Source organism: Pelmatolapia mariae, linkage group LG7, assembly GCF_036321145.2.
Source record: "Pelmatolapia mariae isolate MD_Pm_ZW linkage group LG7, Pm_UMD_F_2, whole genome shotgun sequence".
NCBI lineage: Eukaryota > Metazoa > Chordata > Actinopteri > Cichliformes > Cichlidae > Pelmatolapia > Pelmatolapia mariae.
The window spans coordinates 54,487,349-54,507,064 of NC_086233.1; the positions used below are offsets into that span (position 1 = coordinate 54,487,349).

The 19,716-nt window shown below is 41.5% G+C and overlaps 3 protein-coding genes across 4 annotated transcripts; 1 reads left to right on the top strand and 2 right to left on the bottom strand.

Moving 5' to 3' along the window:
* Positions 1–456: 456 nt before the first annotated feature.
* lmf2a (lipase maturation factor 2a) lies at positions 457–6,023 on the top strand. 2 transcript variants are annotated; one of them, XM_063479767.1, is made up of 14 exons: positions 457–676; positions 1,396–1,649; positions 1,728–1,756; positions 1,930–2,123; positions 2,251–2,429; positions 2,538–2,682; positions 2,848–2,976; positions 3,081–3,186; positions 3,280–3,376; positions 3,443–3,625; positions 3,732–3,900; positions 4,213–4,324; positions 4,542–4,650; positions 5,112–6,023. In XM_063479767.1, the coding sequence occupies exons 1-14, from the start codon at positions 583–585 to the stop codon at positions 5,496–5,498; spliced, it is 2,187 nt and encodes a 728-aa protein (XP_063335837.1). In that variant the 5' UTR covers positions 457–582; the 3' UTR covers positions 5,499–6,023. The 2 variants fall into 2 exon arrangements, with proteins under 2 accessions (XP_063335837.1, XP_063335836.1); XM_063479766.1 differs by having other exon boundaries at positions 3,280–3,625.
* Positions 6,024–6,145: 122 nt separating this feature from the next.
* On the bottom strand, positions 6,146–9,596 carry miox (myo-inositol oxygenase). Its single transcript, XM_063479768.2, has 10 exons — positions 9,534–9,596; positions 9,357–9,437; positions 8,679–8,759; positions 8,055–8,217; positions 7,896–7,963; positions 7,571–7,680; positions 7,204–7,271; positions 7,044–7,093; positions 6,532–6,644; positions 6,146–6,466 (listed from the first exon to the last, which is right to left on the bottom strand). The coding sequence occupies exons 1-10, from the start codon at positions 9,549–9,551 to the stop codon at positions 6,358–6,360; spliced, it is 861 nt and encodes a 286-aa protein (XP_063335838.1). The 5' UTR covers positions 9,552–9,596; the 3' UTR covers positions 6,146–6,357.
* A 2,855-nt stretch (positions 9,597–12,451) lies between these two features.
* adm2b (adrenomedullin 2b) lies at positions 12,452–18,626 on the bottom strand. Its single transcript, XM_063479770.1, has 3 exons — positions 18,516–18,626; positions 18,265–18,385; positions 12,452–12,865 (listed from the first exon to the last, which is right to left on the bottom strand). The coding sequence occupies exons 1-3, from the start codon at positions 18,571–18,573 to the stop codon at positions 12,460–12,462; spliced, it is 585 nt and encodes a 194-aa protein (XP_063335840.1). The 5' UTR covers positions 18,574–18,626; the 3' UTR covers positions 12,452–12,459.
* Positions 18,627–19,716: the final 1,090 nt, after the last annotated feature.

Genomic DNA, 19,716 nt, shown 5'->3' on the forward strand with positions numbered 1-19,716 from the left:
AAAGAGATTTAGAGTGGAGTTTCTGTTTATTGTCTTTTGAGTTGGACATCTCTAAAATTTCATTAGAATTTCAATAAATAATGTATTTATTTATTTTTTTGTAGCCGTAGAAACCATCTTCTGAAGTCGTGACCCTGCGTTTTATTTTATTTTAAACATTTTCAAAGTTTATTCTTCTGTTTGTATCGTTTTATTTATTTTGCATTCAGCTTTATAGAATAAACGTGAGGTATCCCTCGAAATAAGTGATGAAAAAATCAGCTATATGAAAATATAAAAAAAATGTATACGACATTGTTTTGTTCTTGTAAAATGTATTTTATTAATTATGATCTTATCGTCAGAAACAAGCTAATCCTTAAGTCGTGTTTCAGCTAGAGAAATCGAAATTCCCGTGTACCATTAACGCACCACACCGTTCAAGCGACCTGCAGCGGCACCTAGCGACCATTCGGGTGACTTTAGCGTGCACAGCTCGTTTCTACGTGTCCCCCAGCTACGTGAAATCCCGCTCCCAGCTTCCACAGGAGTATCAGCGATAGGTGAAGGGGGGTAAAAAAGCAGAACGGGAGTCGGTCAAACATGGGGGAAGTTGTTCTGCCACGGCGCATGTTCCTCTGGTGCATGGCGGTCATCTACTTGACTGCTTTTGTTTCCCTCTACGTGCAGATACCAGGTGAGCCTCTCAACTCTGCAGCCCAAGAAGCGGCTAGCTGACTTCCCTTAATGGTATGTGTTAGCCTGTTAGCTGGGAACTTGGCGCTTCCTGTGTGTGTGTTCCTCTGCTTTCCACGCCGTTAGACGTGGTGAAGAACCGCCTGGAACTTTCTTCATCCCGGGCACGGTCAGCCTGCAATTGGGCCAGTTTTACAAGCAACCTGTTGTAAAAAAAGACATACGGTGGCATTTTGAGCCACAGCACACCCGAACTATGTTTTTAATGGTGGCGTAAGGGGTATCTCTGCAGCCCAGTTAAGTTAAAAAACAAACAAACAAACGTTTCCTCCGCCCATATTTGAAAGGAAATGTGTTTGGGTTATTTTTAATTTAGTCGCAATGGCAACATGACTTTCCACTGCAAAGGTTACTACTGTTTATTCTCGTGAATTTTTAAGCCATAGTACATACATTTAAAACATTGTTAAAGTTTTTAAACTTGTTAATAACTGGTGGTTATAATAAAATATTTTCATTCATTTTACTTATAGAACTGCATCACATATGTATGACCAGTGTTGTTATTTTTCGATTCCACCCAGCAGGTCACCAGATTATAATGATTCAGATTATAATCTCCAGCACCGAGAAGTAAAATTCATTAAAAAGAGTAACATAATGAATCCACTGCTCACCACCAGCATAATAAGTACTGTTGCTTTCCGTGTTTGTGTGCAGGTCTGTATGGAAATGAGGGGCTGCTCCCTGCCCGCTGGCAGTTGCGATACAGCGGGAAGCCTCTGGTGGAGCAGCTGCTCTCCTCTCCCACGCTGTTGTGGCTGGGACCTCGGCTTGGCCTGGACACTCACACTGCCATGGAGCTGCTGTGTCTTATCGGTGCAGCACTGAGCCTTGCTGCCACGCTGGTGGAGGCTTTTCGAGACAGTGTGGTGTTCTTCTGCCTCTGGGTCTTGTACCTGTCTATGTATGAGGTGATTTTGCACGGTGGTAATGTGCTCTTCTGTTTTTTCCTGTCACAGTATTTCTCACTAAACTTTTGTCTCTTACAGGTAGGCCAGGTTTTCCTCTACTTCCAGTGGTGAGTGCTATGCAGTTTATTTTTTTCCTGAATACCACTCAGCTTGTAAAACAGCAGCTGCTTAAAGGAGATCATTTTATCAGTGTGCTGCAAGGTCTCTGCTGCTGTGCAGCACTGTTGTAGATGCAATTTCTTACTAGTCTCTCCTCTTGCCTTGATTGCTTGCTTTTCAGGGACAACCTGCTCCTAGAGACAGGGTTCCTCTGTATCCTTGTTGCTCCCCTGACTTTAATCAGAGGGTCACGAGGGGTCAGAGAGCACGATCGTGTCACCTTCTGGCTTACTCGCTGGCTGCTCTTCAGACTCATGTTTGCATCCGGGGTGGTGAAGCTAACCTCACGTTGTCCCACCTGGTGGGGCCTTACAGGTACGTATGAGTGACTGTATGGATGCCATTTATGCTGTCTTTACGCAGTGATGTCATGTTTTTTTTTCATTCTGTCATTTTCCTCCATCTGATTACTCTCTCCCTCTTTTCGCTGTGTGTTGAGCAGCCCTCACGTATCACTACGAGACTCAGTGTATCCCAACCCCTCTGGCCTGGTTTGCCCACCAGTTGCCGGTGTGGTGGCAGAAGCTGAGCGTGGTGGGAGCCTTCGTTATCGAGATCGCTGTTCCGTTCCTGTTCTTCAGTCCACTGCGGAGGCTCCGACTTGGAGCTTTTTACTTGCAGGTGAAAAGAAATTCATTTTTTCACGTTTTGCTTTAGTTTCACAAGCAGTATTATCAACTTCAATGTTGGCTCTAAAATGAAATCAGTCTGTTTTCTCTCCTCGAGTAGGTGCTGCTTCAAGTCCTCATCATTTTGTCTGGCAACTACAACTTCTTCAACCTGCTGACTGTGACCCTCTGTCTGTCACTTCTGGATGATCGCCATGTCTATTTCTGGCTGCGCAAGGCATACAAGACTGATAATGGGAATGATGGTATGAAACTGAACATTGCACAGCTGTAGCCCAGGCGATGTTTCGTAGGCTAAGGCATAGCTGTTTGTCACGAAGAATGCACATTTTGTTTTATCTCAACTTCCTTCAGACTAAAAGAAATATTGAGCACAAACTTTGCTCTCTCTCTTTATCTGCTGTATTTAGACTCAAAGCTGTGGTCGTGGCTGTGTTACCTGCTGGAGCTGGTGGTCTGGGCTCTGCTGATTGTTGGGACAATCATCTGCTTTGACCTGCAGCTAGATACAGCTAAGAAAGGCATCTCCTCGCGGACAGGTGAGTGTTTTTTTTGTTGTTGTTTTTGTTTTTTGTTTTTTTTAAATGTGCCTGTAACCAGTTTTGCTTCTCTTTTTTCATGTTTCTTAAAATGTCCTTGGCAGCATTTACATACCACCAGTTTAACATGTTTCTGAAGACCGTCACTATTCCCTGTATCTGGATCGGTGTCCTCTCACTCACCTGGGAGATGGTTACCTCTCTCTTCAGGTAAGATTGACCTATAAATGGTTGTGATGTGTTGCTTGTTGAGCAGTTGCCTTTTCGATGTTGTGCAACTTAACGTCTAACTTTTATTTCTAGGTGTGCGTGTGTGTCTGGTTTCTTTAAGAGGTTTTGGGGAACGGTCCAGTGGACGGTGTTCGCGGGGACTGCAGCTTCAATGTTCGCTGTCAGTCTGGTGAGTTCTGTTGGAAACATGGGAACTGATAAGCGATCAGCTGTAAATCGCCCGATTCTCTTTCAGGTGCCGTTTACCTTCATAGAGTACGATTCCAACTCCAGGTTGTGGCCAGGAGTGCGCCAAGCCTATGAGATGGTTGATCGCTATCAGATAGTCAACTCATACGGCTTGTTCAGAAGGATGACCGGAGTTGGCGGGCGACCCGAGGTTGTCATTGAGGGAAGCAGTGATGGGGTCACATGGACGGTGAGAACTTAAAAACAAGATCTAAATCTCTCTCATTTGTAAACTAGGTAAACTGCATATTTCATAACATTAACTTATTTTTATTTCAATCTTTTTTTCTTTATAGGAGATTGAGTTCATGTATAAGCCAGGGAATCTGAGTGCATCTCCTCCTGTGCTGACACCCCATCAGCCCAGGCTGGACTGGCAAATGTGGTTTGCTGCTCTTGGGCCCAATACGCAATCTCCATGGTTCACCAGCCTGATGTACAGACTCCTGCAAGGAAAAAGAGACGGTATGAACACATAGAGCGGAGAGCTACATTTTCCTTGTGCAGCTGCTTAATGGGAAGTTCAGTTAATCAAATGAGGGGGGAAAAATCCCATGCTGTTTGTTTATACGGTTTTAATTGAAAGCCACATTTTATGGTATTTTCAAAGGTGGTGCAATCAAAGGAAAAAGTAGCAGGAGGCAAATAAAAATCCACCAGAGATCCATGCTACAAGTTTTGTGTTCTACCTGAATCTTGAGTTAGACTATTCCACAGTGCCCAATTACCTTGGTCAGGAACAAACAGTTCTCTTAAAGTTCGCTTTGTGTTCTGCAGTTGTTGAACTGATCCAGTCGGATGTATCCCAGTATCCATTTCACCAGCAGCCGCCTGCCTACCTGCGAGCTCACCGCTACAGATACTGGTTTACCGAATCAAAGGCTGACGGGTCAGTGCTCTCTGGTTCTCCTCGGGCTTCATTGTGTTTGCATGCATTGAAGAAAGAGAGTGCACTCTGGAAACGCCTAACAGCTTGATTTATTCCTTTATTTAATTTCCTGGTTTTTTTAAAAAAAAAAAAAGTGACTTTAGACATGCATGCTAAATTTAATGCAGGTTTACTTATTTTATCCTAAAACTAGACCTCACTGACTCTTTGTTTGCAGCTCTTTCCCAGAGCGCTGGTGGAGGAGGGTCTATGATGAGGAGTTCTATCCCATAGTGCATCTGGGAAACAATTTCCTAGAGGGCATGCTCAACCAATATGGACTTAAGGTAACTCTTGAAAATGCTTTCCTGTATTCGGAGAGCTTAATGTTCGCTCCTGTTTAGATTTAGACTTCTGGATAGTTGTTCCACAGAACCAGATTTTTATGTGTTTGAAGCCCTCCATGGGACAAACAAGGCAGACCAGTCAGAAGAGAAAAGAGGACCCACCGTACACCAGTGTGTCATCCTTTTCAGATGAATTGTAGAGAATATTACAAGTGGTCAAAAGTGTGGGGGAGGGTGAAAATGAGACGCGGCAGTTCTATTTTCCTGCATGAATTAAAATGACGATGTCCATGATGACACATGCCAGTATAGGAAGCAGTCAGTTTCATAATTGCAGTGTGAAAACAAAACTAACATGATTGAGTGCTGATGTGATGTAATAAAAACAAAAGCCTTAGTTTTTCAGCTCAAAAGATCCAGTGTTAGCACCACCATTGATCCACACTGATTTCTGTTTGTAGGACAAGTCACCTCCGCGCCGTTTGTCCAACACCACTGTTGCCCAAGCGGTGAGGTGGGTGCGCTCTCAGGTCAGAGGCGTCCCTGCGCACACATTTATCTGGACCCTGATTGCCTGCAGTGCCACCTTCTGTCTACTTCAGGGATTGCGACATAAAAACAAAGATGCAGAGAAGCCTTCAGACGCTCACAAGGCCACAGCGACCGATCGTACTGAAAATGCAGCCGACGGCTCTTCTTCAGACCATCATGAGAAGTCTGATGAACAGCAGGCAGATGAGGAGGATGACAAAGAAGCAGACAGTGAAGACGAGGTGGAAGAGGAGGGAGAAGAGGAGAACGAAGTTGATGAAGAAGATGAGGACGAAGAAAGGATAGAAAAAAGATGAGGGCCTTGAAAAAGGTGCTGGTAATCCATCGTAGACTGTTATCACGTCTGCCTTTATAAAATGTTACCAAGATGACCAAAGAAGATGTTTTGTGTATTTTTGTGTTTCCCGATCAGCCACTCGTTAACAACATGCCTGCCTTGTTTCACCAACACTTCACTGCACCACACTGTACCTCTCTCTGTATTTCTGCTTCATCACTTTGCAGAAGTTTTTTAAACATTTTAATGCCTTCCTTGTCAGTTCTGACATATACTGCTGAACACCTGGAGAAACCCAGTTTAAAAAAAAAACACCAAACAAATCATGTGGAATGAAACGAGAAACGATGATGTGGGCTCTGGTTTGTGTAGCGTTGACGCTACTGTACGGCACCGTTTGTCTCCTGCCTTTGTTGTTTGCGTCTTGCTGTATGTACAGAACTAAATCACACAAGCACTTTTCCCCTTTTCTACAAACATATGTGTGTTTTGGTTTTTTTTGTTTTTTTTTTAAGATTTGAAATAAAACACATGGAACACTGTAGTGTTTTGAAACATTTTTATATATATGTATGTGTGTGTGTGTGTGTGTGTGTGTGTGTATATGTAACATCACAATAAAATAGATTTTGATTTGTACATGCTTTATTGTATAAAATAGGCATTATTACAATGATTAGTATGCACAACATAAGATTGATTTATTCAGTAAAAACTAAACTATATACAGAAAGACACCAAGTCCAGCTATAGTGTTATCATAAAGCTATACATTTAGTCAGAGTGTCACAGTATAGGTAAGTAAAATCATTCTACTAGCCGATTTCCAACAGTGTTGCTGTTAATTTTTCTTTTTTAAACGCTCCTTTTGGTCCGTTTTACCACTGCAGTACTCCAGGACAGTACTTGTCGATCAGAGACTGGTAGTACACCTTCAGGTTGTTGACGTCAGGCAGATCAGTGGTTTTTGTGTACAGGTCAAATTTGCTGTAGATGAATCAGAGTTAAGTCCTGGGTACAAAACTTGACTGAACACATTTTAAGATACTCACTTGAACTCTTTGACCCAGGGCAGCATCTTCAAGTCTTTATCGTTGCACAGATGCATGTAATCTCCATGGGAGTGCCAGGGGTAGAAGGAATGGAAGCGAATCATGTATAAGCCCTGGAGGGAGACACAAATTAGAGGTGTCTCCAGTCACTGTACGCATGGAAAAAAACAATTTTTTTTTTCCACTATAATTGGGATTTATCCACTAATTCTTCTATTCTACCCCTTTTGTTCTGTGCCTAATCTTTGACCTGTACTCCGGTCGTGTTGGAGTTGCAATCAGTCTTTCCCCACAAATTAATCCAATTAAATGTTTGGTTCTTAAACCTGCTGAAATCTACCCTGGTTCTCAAAGAGCACCAAGCAGAACTGGCACCATGTCAGAGGAAAAGAGGAATTAGTGTTTAAGCTGTTCATTCAGAGCCAAGACTTTCCTGTTGCCTATCACTTTTGTGCCAACTGTAAAGCTAATTGCCCCCCGATAAAAACTATTTAAGGTAATAATTAACTCACCTCCTCTGGGATGAGGCACTTGTTGAACTTCATAACTCTGTAGAGATACTCTGAAGACAAGAACGCAAGGGTGTAGATCACAGTGTAATAGATAAATGCTCTTCTATAGTAGAATTTTTTAAAATAATTTAAGTCATGCGTGGCTGATGATGCTTCTTACCATCGTGGCCCCAGGACATGAGGACATTGTCAAGGCCACAGTTTGGTTCATAGATCCCAAACTCAGTGCTAAAGGGGGAAAAAACATAACAGGATCAACTCCCTGCACTTTTAATAATTAGACTACAATTTATTGTCAGCAGTCATAAATTTACAAGGAGCATATATTCAATAGCACAAATCAAAAAATATTTTTGGTCAGCTGATTAACACCGACTGTGAACTGAACAGATGCAGATGTGTGTTTTTATGTCCAATGAGCAGTTTGCTTTCAAGCACATTTAGTTAACTTTTTTTTCTATGTTCTTGTCTGTAAAATATGTGCAATTATTTTGTGAAATTTGCAGAGTCAACATCAGAATACCAACTTGTATTTGGGATTATTGTCATCTGGATTTTTCAGGAAGGTGTTGTTTCTGAACACAATGGAGTTTTGAAATTTGCAGCCAACGGGGAAAGTGTCGCCCACTACAGCCCACTGCAGGACACGGAGACACAGACAGTTACCTTAGAAACCTATTAAAATTAAACACGATGCAAATGGGATTCATATAGCAATAATAACAATAACAGGTAATTAACTAAATGAACACAACTGTGTTAAAACTTCCGTTTGAGGAAAAGCAGCTCTGGAAACTTTGGGAATGATGAATCTGCTGTGCCAGCTTTACCTATCTTGGACCTATCCCTCACCTGCGGTTCATCCCAGAGAGCCATGATCTTTCCGACATCATGGATCAGACCAACCAGCTGGAACCATTCTGAGAGGTACAGTAAGTACAAGATATTTACTCTATAGCATGAGCTTTTCCACAGACTCGGTGCATTTCTGATTCTCTCTCTGCACTTTACCTTTGTCTGGGTGTTCTTGGCGGATGCCTTCAGCAGTCTGGAAAGCATGGAAGGAGTTGGGGAAGTCCACATCGGGATCAGACTCATCCACAAGCTGGTCTAGAGACATGATGGCATCCATCATCCCCATCCGGGTGTGGTTACAACCGTTCCATTCAGTGTGCTGCAGAAATATTAGACAGTTAAATAACTCCAAGAGGTGTGTGAAAAACGCTCTGGTGAACAGATAGAAGTGATGCTATTCAGCAGTTAACACTAATATTCTGCCGTTTATAATAAAGCAAAAGCACATCATGTTGTCAAATATATGACAATATATTCAATGTATAACTTTGTGAGGAGAATTAGGTTAAGTAAACAATGTTAAGGCCAGAGACGGGTCTGTGATTCTGACCTCTTTCTTTTTTGTTTGCTCAGTCTGAGTCAAGTTTGCTCATCCAGAGGCAAAAGAGGTCAAGTTCAGTGTGATTGACTAAAAGCTGCCATTCATGAATCTGTAACTGATCATTTCACATAGTGACAGACCTTATTTTTAATATCCAGGTCTCTTTTTAAAATTTTCTCTTTGTACCAGGTTGTGATCAAAATTTTACTCACTGTTTTTTTTTCTTCTAATTTTCTCACCTTTTGGTTTACAAACTCCACTGTTTGATAGGTGTGCATCAGGCTGTACGTGTTGAAGACACGGTCAATTAGGCTTCCGCTCTGAAAACACAGAAACAATATTCACCAACAGATTCTCAAAAGCACCATGTGTCATATTGCATGCTTGAATTTTTTTAGAGCATATCCAGCTAACTGTACCTCACTCCTGCAATTTCTGTATTAATGTTGGAACTTAATACTAGTTGTTTAGTTAGATCAGACCGTCAAATCAATGAGCTTCTCGGAAAATCTGCATTAGACTGTGATGTATGATTAGTTAAAAATCTGAGCAGATATGCAGAACTGTGCCGGCCTCTGCTGGTGAAAACTCAACTATCTTTCAATGAGTTGACTCCACTGTGGAAGCTTAAACTCAATGAATGACCAGATCTGCTGTTACAGATCTGGTCTTTAGAACTGTTGAAACTTGCCAGAAGTCAGACTCTATTGAGCAGAAAATAAGAACCTGAACTCCCCTTGTGGTCAGCCTTGGGTTAGTATTAGGCACATTTTGATATTTTGCTTAAGTTCTGCCTCACTCTGAAGCTCAGCTTTTTTTTTTAACTTAAAGCCAGTTATGTCTGCCTGTAATTATAACCTCAGTTTTTTCCCTCAGCTCATAAATTAATGTGGAATTAAGCTGGTTTGTTTAATTACCTCAAAGTTTCTGTAGTCTTCCTTGTCTTTCACCTTACTTGTCTCCAAATTTGGCCGATATGCCAGAGACGGGTCCGGACCCTTTGAGCAGTAAAAAAAACATTTTCAGATTTTACAAAGCCATGCAGCAACTCTGCTTTCAAATGAATGGTGTGAATGGGCAAAAATTACACTTACAATGTTGATGATCCTCATGGCTGATAGGTGAAATCACAGTAGCTGTTGGGTTGTGATGCGTCGATGCTCTGGTTGTCACTGCCTGCCTGCCCGCCTGCCCATATATATCCTCCTGGTTCAAACTGTAACCTTTTTGACGTGCATTGGGGGCTAGGTTTACAGCAATGTCCTGTCACACTTTAACCAAATTTTATGTAATGGGGTACCCTGTGTTGCACGTTGGCCTTGTTTGTGTGTTTTTGTATGTCAGAGTGTCTGTCCGTTCCAGGAAGAGCTTTTCAGTGATCAGCAGATTGCATGTTTGGGCTTATGTAGAATGACTCAGTACTTCTTTTCACAGTTAAGTTGTTTTTGTTTTTTATAATTATCAGGAAAAAAAGTTTTTACACATATGTAGATCTGTTTTTAATACTATGTATGCATTACATGCAGTAGATTTGTCATATTTACATGTCTGCGAACTATATCACAAACTATTTAAATAGCAAAACAATACTGCCTTCTTGTAATCTATGGGTACTGGTCCTCATGAAGGCAGGCGCTGACTTGAGATTTTTCAGTATCAATGGTCCTGTCTTCCAAGTATCAGCTGGTTCAAACGCAGATTAACAGAGGTAAAGTTGACAAAGATGTCCAAACAAGCATCAATCCGTGACCCAGTTCTTCTATTTTTTTATTGATTGCTGTCTGTCACATAAACCAAATGCCTGCCTCTTTACCAGGTCACAAGGTGAACATTGTAAAGACTGAACAGACGACAGGAAAACCTTCATATTTTTCCGCTTTGCCGTGATGAGATATTTGGATTTGAATTTTGATTTGCAGCCTTTACCTTCCCTCGGAGAGGACGCAGAGTACAACAGATCTTTACAGTTTGTTTTTTGTGTTAATAATACTGTACGGCATAAAAAAACATTTTTGGGCATAATTTTTAGGACACAAACAAGATAACTTCTCAGAAAAGCTTAAATATTTCTAGTTCTGATTTGCGTTTAAGGGGTGTATCTGGGGGTGGTAGAGGCTTTGCCCACTCTGATCTAATTGGCCACATTAAATGCCTCCCAAAACTGTTGAGAAACAACAGCCTGCATGCGATCAAGCATGGCATCACAATTTTATTCTTATTTTTTTTAAACTGGGGGAACTTACAGAATTTGCACATCTGATGTAAATGTTGCAAACCGTGGGGTTTATTATACTTGTGTAAAATATGTTTTATATCTAAAGCTATTTGTGGCTGTAGAGGGAACTGGGTCAAGTCTGGTAGCCTCATTAGCCCCTGCCTCTGCTCTTTGTTTATGAACGTGACTTACAATGTGTGTTTTTTCTGAACATTTGAACTCTACCTGCTTTGTTCTGTGCATGTACAGGAAATGAAACGTGAATGTAAGTCACACTTACCTTTTAGGAATGGACAAAAAAGTGTTTCATAGTGAAAGAATAAAGCACGCAACATGGATATGAAAAGGGTAAAATGATGCTGGTTTGTAACTTTACTTCATTTGTAAAATATTGTCAGTATAATACAGCATGAAGTGTTCACAAAAAACTTCACACTGACGCCTCGATCTGCTGTTGACAGGTGAAATAACTATAAAGGTTTTATTTAACATCAGTGTTAAAAGAAAACAGCACAATGGTTTACAAAAGGACACTTGTGTCTTTGAATGGAGCGTATATGAAAACAAAGATTTAGTAAAGTGTGATATTTACAGCAAAACTGACCCATTAATTTAAAGTTAAATAACACACCCTTAAAATTCAAGTCATATTGAATGTAAAGGATAATAAAGTGCTTTCATGCATTCCTAATAATAGCCTGTGTGAACTACCAAAACGGGAGTTATAATGAGCTGACGTGCACACAGAGAGAAAAGAATAAAAAAAAACTATAAAGCTTAAAAAATGATGGTCTAAATTCACTGGCATGCTTAATCTGCGCTGGTGAAAGGCAAAACACTGTAAGGCCTTATAAATGATCAATTAAGGCTCAAACTGATGCAGAGAATATGGAGTGCGGCTGTCCTCCCTCTGGTTTATTAGAGTCGAGACCTGGTACGGTGTCTGTTAAGTGTACAGACAGATTACGGATTAGGGTTAGTGGTTATTTTGGCTGATCATATGCACTGTGGGTTTTTGGGTGAAGGGTTAATTGGGTTTGATTGGGGGTTATTCTTGGGTTCTGTCTGCACTGAAGCAGAGAGGGATAAATGTGCTTTCAAGACACATGGTGGATTAACACTGAGCTCAGGTAAGTTAAGAGGAGGAGGATAACCATTCATCAGCAGACATTAGTCAGGTAGGGATTGGTTGAGAGAGGCTTGTCTGGTTACAAAGATAGTCGTGCTGTAAATGCCAAAACATATAGGACTCTAGTTTTAGCTCGGTATAACTCTGTAGCCCACACTACAGGTAATAATCTTTAAAAAGTGTTATTTTTACAGATTTGACAATCGTATCTGTAGCTTACAATAGCAATGTACTCATCAGAATAATTGATAGATTCAATCTCAAATTGGTGATAATGAGTTGAAGCAGGAAGTTGTCATGGGAAAGACTCCTGAGTGACCAAAGCACCCTGACATAAAAAAAGCAGTCTGCTGTTTCCAGTCAAGGGACTCTGACCTTTCCAAATGGCCTCTTGGTCTTTGCTGTTGTCTTTTTCATGATGTTGCCTCATTCAAAGCGTTCAACAGTTTACTCTGTGAGTACCGTGTTCTTATTACCGATAATAGTTTTAGTCAAAACTATAAAAATAAGACCCAAGCTGTAGAAAAATCCACAACTGCTCTGTTAAGGAATGACAGCAGTAGCAATATTTTTGAGCCTGAACATATAGTTAGTGTAACAGTGGACCTGGGTAATTTGCCAGCAGGTGTTGATGAAGTTGTCTTGAGTGTGGGTGGGTTGGTGGGTGGGTGTGGCCTTATCCGTAGCTGTGAGGACTGCGGGGGTTAATTGGGGAGGAGTCTTCCCTCCCACTCTGTCCAATCAGCTGGTACAGACGGTGGCTGAGGTTCTGAACCTGACAGGTGCCAAGGACGCACCCCACCCTCATCAGTTGGGGGTGGCCCCTGCCTCTACCAGCATGGCGACGACCCCGTGACCTGCGCTGCCAGACTGGCGCCTCCGGTAGCACGTTGTGGCTTTGGTCTACCAACGGGTCAAAGAGCTTTGGCGGGGGCTCTTTGTGCGGGAGCAAGGCCCTCCAGATGATCTGTCCGTCTTCCTCTGTAATTTGGTTGTGAGCAGCGACAGAGAGATCAGACACAGTCGGCACGATGCTGGGGTGAAAAGACTTTGGGAATTTAGAGGTTCTGGGAAAACTCAGCCTGAGAAAAACAGACAGAAAATATTTCCAGTGAATCACATTCACATACGTCATATAAACGTGACTTTAGGGTAATAATACTACTTTCAGATCTGCCTTATTCACAAGGAGTCGTCACAGTGGGTTTGCTGCATGTTTGACTTGGCAGATTCCCTTCCTGATGCAACCCCAAAGGGATATGTGTCGCCTCTCAGGATCAAACTAAGAATCTTTGACTCTACTATGGAGCCCCCATGACTTTAGGGTACATTACATTGGTGCAGATTCATTTCCTGAAGACTTAGTGAATCCTTTAGTATAACTTCAATTAACCTCATCCCAGCCTAACGCAGCAATTTAAAAATGAACAATTGTGTGGATATGAAAGGGTGACTGTGTAAACGCGCAATATTAGCAATATCTGAGCCACTTCCTGTTCATATGTGATGATTGGCAGTCATGCATGTCACCTGCTTGAGTTTCAGAGTGAAACTGGATAAACGCCTTACAAGATTCACGGTTGCACTGCAGGAATGTCTGCTGTGCTCAGTCTGAGGAGCACAGCAGACACAGCAGGCACAGCAGACTCTTCTCATTTTGAGAAGAGATGATAAAGAAAGACAGAGTGGTGCACAGGTAGTATTTCTGCCTGTAGCTATCTAACTGTCTATGTGCGTTGCTTAAACATTAAACTGCTTTCCCCCATTAATCTTCAAAACACAGTTAAAAGGGTGATAAGTTCATTTTAGTCAATAATTAAAAAAGAATGCAACCAGTCGGTCTAAAATTTCTGCTAGCGACATCTAAAGGCTGCTCTGTTTCCAGCTCCCAACCGGACCAAAGTGGTTTAAACCAACAGAGTCGAGAACCAAGACACTGACATCCGCTCAGTCAAAAAAAACAAAAAGATATGGTTAATCAATAACAGTATGCAAGTCGGCAAATCTCACAACAGGTCCGGGAAGTGACAAAGCACAATGTAGATTGGTGGTGAGGGGGCTCCTACACCTCCTCCACTCCCCTTGAGTGGGTTTTAAGTACTTTATTTCTCAATCTCCTGCTGTCTGCACACGTTTTTTTCTCTCACATCATCACAATACCTTTTCTATTTAAAAAAGAAAAAAATAATTCAACTTTCTCCCAGACGCTGAAGAATTCAAGTGCAAAGTGGGGGTATGTTTTGTCATGTAAGCAACCAGCGATGACATAATACTGCACTACATAGGTAAATTAAAGGCAGTAGATTCTAAGTTTGCAATAAAGCAATTGTCTGTTTATTCCAGCCCTTTTATACTGCTGACAGGAGCAAGTGGTTAAGTCAAATGACTGCAAACCCTCATCATCCCTGATTTTCTTTCATACTTTTATAGTTTTGTCAAACACAACACTGCCTTACGCATGACTTATAATTCTGTACTGCAAAAAAAATATTGTATATTCAGTATGTAAGGAACAAAGAATAAAGGCAGAGGGATGGATGAAGTAAGATAATGTTTGTTTGTTTGTTTGTTGTGAAAAGTGGGCCAGATTACCATTTTATCCTGTAACTAATCCTGACTGGTATTCTGATCACTCTTCTGGCCGGACACCTTTAGCTCTCACTGCCAACGCACACGAGAACACACATTCATTGTGTGTTATACCATTGACTTTAAGCTAGGTGAACTGAACTGGTTTTAATGGATGGTGAATGAAGCGTGCACACTTAGACACACACACACACACACACACACACACACACACACACACACACACACACACACACACACACACACACACACACACACACTGGCATAATGTTGCATGGTGGAGTTAGTCAAAACACGTGACTGTGACATGTGACTGTCAAACTGAGATGCAGACTTTTGCATGCATGCGGTACACAGCGTAAGCAATCTCTTGGCTTTATTCATCTTTACATGCGTGTGCTGAGATCTGTAGTTGCCTGTCTCTTTTTCTTTCTGCACAAAAAAACACACATTTGTGCATTTACTCACACACATACATGGTTAAATGGCCCCCTGTGGTGAGGTTTAAAATCAACTGCCACTGAAGGGAAAGGCACTTGGCACCACGCTGCCTCCCAGTAACAAGAAATCTGGGCCACTGAGCTACTTGCTAGTTTCTAACACATCTAATACAGGTAAGCTAATATACAGCAAAGAACCAATACAGTAAACACATAAACTTATTTTTTATTTTACTTCCAGTAATTTTTAGTGTCTGCATTTTCATTGTGGTGAAAAGGTTTTGCTTATCCACTGTACTACAAGATAGGGGGATGGGTGTTCTTCTTCACCTTTCCACCTGTCTCCCTTACATTCACACAAATGTTCTGTCTTGCTTCCTCTGGCTTTCCAGAGCATACCTACATCTCTCTAGACTCCTTTCCACCAGCTCCCTACTCTCACTATGGATCACAATGCCATGTGTGAACATCCTAGTCCACAGAGACTCCTGCCTGGCCTCATCTGTCAGCCTCTCCATCACCATTGCAAAATAGACGGGACTCAACCCCACCTTGAACTCCCACTGCACACCTCACCTCTGTCTCGTTGTCCTCATGCATGTCCTGCAACACTCTCACACACTTCTCTGTCACTCCTAAATTCCTCATGCAGTACCACAGTTCCTCTGTTGGCACCCTTCCGCATGCTTTCTATAGATCTACAAGGACACAGTGCATCTCCTCCTGACCTTCTCCGTATTTCTCCATCAACACTTTTTCAGCTGTACTGCTGCTCACTAATCATTACTAGCTTCAGTCAAGCTTCAACAGCTCTTTCTCATATCTTTGTGGCACAGCTCATTGCTCTGTAGTTATTACAGCTCTGAACATCACCCTTGTTCTTGAAATTCAGTACACAACTTCTCCATCTTCTCATTTTTCAAGATTATGTTAAACAATCTGGCAAAAATAAACAAACTCCCCTATCTTCTCTCCTAAACTCCATCTCCACACCTCCACAGGTATGCCATTTGGACAAATCAGCTTTCCGTGTTTCATCGTCTTCATAGCACATTCCCTTGCCTCATTCAGACATTTGCATAAATACCACTCTTTCTTTTCAGTTTAGCAGTGGATGGGTCAGAGTGCAGTGAAAAACCATCTTGCACTCTTTGAAGTGCATCCTTAGTGTCCACTGGCTGTACATCTAAAGCTGTGAACATGAATTCACTGCATCCTGAGTTCTTGTAGATGAGAAACTGCCCACCAGAGGTGCATGCGAGCACAAAAATGTCAGACGCAGTTAGATGTATGTAAGAGAGAGTGAGAGGACCTCATGTGTCCTGCCTTCTTATGCACCAACCTCACCTTCTTCTTCCAGAAGTGAGAACACACCTGACACTTGCTATCTCCTGCTGTGTGCTACATGTGAGAAAGGATAGCTTTAGACAGCATCTCACCCTGGCTTTGTTACAGCCAGTTACATTAAAAGTATGACTTTATTATGAGTTGATAAGATCTGATGATAGTGATATCCATTTCCCAGTCACAGTTTTCTTTGCCCACCTGGTCTGTTTATACGCGGTACTAGCTGGAGAACAGAGAGGGATTGCTTATTGTCAATGAAACTTACTGTAAAGTTGTAAAAAAGTTCTTTTTTGAGCAGCTGAGATGCTTTATAATGAAATTTGGTCATAACTCACAGGAAGGAAAACAGAAATGATTGTTGCCTAAAATGTCTGACAGCAATTAACACTCCATGATAGCAGTATGTAATAAGCTGAACCCCCTTTTGTGTTTTTCTTTCTATTGCAACCCCCCCCCCCCCCCCCCCCCTTCCCTCACCTCTCATGTGTGATTCAGGATGTGAACCTGCAGAGAGTCTGAGAGACCAAAAGGAGCGTCTCCAACATTCTTCCCCAGTTAGAGCTCAGCATGGGGCTGTTCACAGAGAGACTGAACACACGTGCAGACACATATGTGTACACACACACACACACACACACACACACACACACACACACACACACACACACACACACACACACACCTTCCTGCAGTAATTCCTCTACTTTGTTTCGAGAAGACTTTTTGTCCCTATGGGTGCCCACAGCTACACTAACAGCGCGACCCCCTCCCTCTTTTTGGCTCTCTGTCTTTTTTAAATTACAGCAGGATGCTTTCATTTTTCTTTCTCTCCTCTTTTATTTCTTTAGGCTCACTTTGCTGAGTGCCAGCAGCAATATTACATTACATCCAACAGCACTGAATCACACTGAGACGTTTGAGATGGGGTTCCCCACAAGCCCCACCCCCATTAGCCAAAGATGTTTAGTATATAATGCTACACAACTTAATCAAATTGCTAATTCTTATTGGTATTGTTGAGGAAAAACAATCAAATAAACAAGCAGGAATAGCTTTGAAAAAAATATATCATTGAATGAAATGCATTGCCTTGATGTCTTTTTTATCTTACACTGTTATTGCACTAATTTAGCTCTTGAACAATAGATAAGGTGTATTCACACTAATGTGGGATTAAAGCTTTATAAAAGCTGCAAATAAGGGGAGAAATCCCTCTTATATAACTTGGACTCAGGGAGCATAACCCCACTCCCTCTCTTTCACACACACACAAAACAGCGTAAGAAGTTTTCTCTGATTAGATCTACCAAAGTAGCAGAAAACAAAGTAACGACCTGTGGGTTTGCATGTGACGGTAATTTTAAACGGCGTGGTGCTGGCCTTGAAGCAGCCACATCATAAGATGTTCTTAAGGAACCTACAAGATGTCTGGTGTCTTATTCAGACTTGCTTGCTGCTTGGCCCCTCGGTATGCGCATGTATCCTTGTCCCAAATCCCACTAAATCACCTTCACCTCTGTCTCACCTCCTGCTGCTACTGAGAGGAATTACCTTACTCTGTCGCTAGACCCCTTTTCTTCTCTTTTATGTTTTTATTTTTTTTAATCAAATGCTACAAGTTCTCGCAGTGTCCCGATACAATTACTAAAGATAACAATCCATTTACAATCGTATAAAAGAAACGAAAGCTGAAAACCGTCTTTTTATAGAGGCTGAAACCCTAAATAATGTTGTGCTTTTGAGATTTAAATGATTTAACGATTAAATGTGTAGTCGTTGTTTTGCCAAGGTTACCTTTTTACAAAGGCTTTTTATTTCTAAAGAGAGAGTTTAAAGGGTGTTATGTGGTGCAAATTTATTCACAATTACTTAAAAAAAATCCACAAAATCTTTTAACACTGCTTTATACTTTATCTTGTATGGGGGGGGGGGGGGGGGGGGGGGGGAATACGTAAAAATGTAACAAAATGTGCATTAAAGTAAAGCAGCAAAATTAAAGTTGCTTTCCATTAAGGTTATTAGTTAAGAAGATATTCTGAATTTAACAATTTACTTAAAAACAAACAAATATTTAAATCCCCCTAAAAGTTTCGGGGTTCGGGTACCTGGGTCTGTGAGTTCTCTGCGGAGTCAGTGCTTGGGACTGGATCTCCAAAGGCAAGAGCCCGAGCAGCACGCACAGCCACGCCGGACGGAGGGCGCACATGACAGGGTAGCGGAGGCACACTGTCCGGGAGCAGTAAACCAAAAATATTATTGATATTACCGGAAATGTTAAAAAGAATCGATTAGAAAAAGATCCAAGAATATGGTCTGTCTTTTGTTGTTGTTTTGTTTTTACAAAATTATTTCTAACATGTAAAATGTCGCGTATTCATGAACGACACGGTCAGCATCATCTCTGTTTCCTGCATCTTCGGCACACTGACCTCCGCGGTGTAATCCAACGTGAACGCAAAGATGCTCACTGGGGCGCACAGCAGGAGCGAATGGGGTGTTCTGGTTTATAGAGTCCGAAGGAGGAGGAGGAGGAGGGAGGAGGGAGGAGGAGGAAGTTTGATTGTGTGTCCTGCTCACCAACCTCACCTCCAGTGAACCTCGCAACCTAATTAAACCTCAAGAGCTTCAGTCCTCTCACTAATCCTGGGTATGAAGTGCATCTGCCATATTTGTTTTGCGCTTTATGTAAGGTAACTTATATTTTTGGATTTCATTTCCCATTAGGCAGTGTCCTTGTGGCCAACAAGCCTAGGCTGACCCACTTAGATATAACTGCTGAACCGATTATTATTAACACAGTGAAGTCGTATTAAACCCCCTGGAATACAAAGAAAATGTTATTTTTAGTAACAGGACTTCACTTATATGACAACCACGAGTTTTCATACAGTAGCCTACTTAATGCATGCCTGAAGACTAATAAATAACTTCCTACAAAACCTGAAATAAAGTCATTATAAAAAAATACTTTTACTTTGAAAAGGTATTGCATTTTATTAGTCTAATGCTTTCTACTTTGTATAAATCTTCTATTTCTTCTTTTACCTCTCGCATTAGCGGATCATCTGCCTCCATCTCACCTCATCCCTGGTATCCTCCTCTGTCATATCAACCTGCTCCATGTCCTCCTTAAATACATCCATTAACCTTCTCTGAAATCTTGCTCTTATCCTCCGGCCTGGCAGCTCCATCTTCAACATCCTTTGTCAAAACCTGTCAAAGCTGTCTCACCAGCTATCACCACAGAGTCCCATGTTAGAATATCCTACTTACCATCATTAAAAAGCATATTTAAAGCTTAACACGCATTAATATGAATGTCTATGGACAAGAGCGCAAACTAATATCTGAAGCCAGAAGAACTTTTTTACCAAGGATTACACATCCAAGGAAGAAGCAGTCAAGTCCAGTTTTGTGATTTCCCATAAAATTGCACCAACAGCAGTAACAAAGGTAAACTATTCTCTGATGAGAAGTTTATTTGGTGAACTGTTATTATGCCCATGAGTGAAAAAAAGAAGCATTTGAGAATGTGCCTCTATCCAGGCGAAGCATAA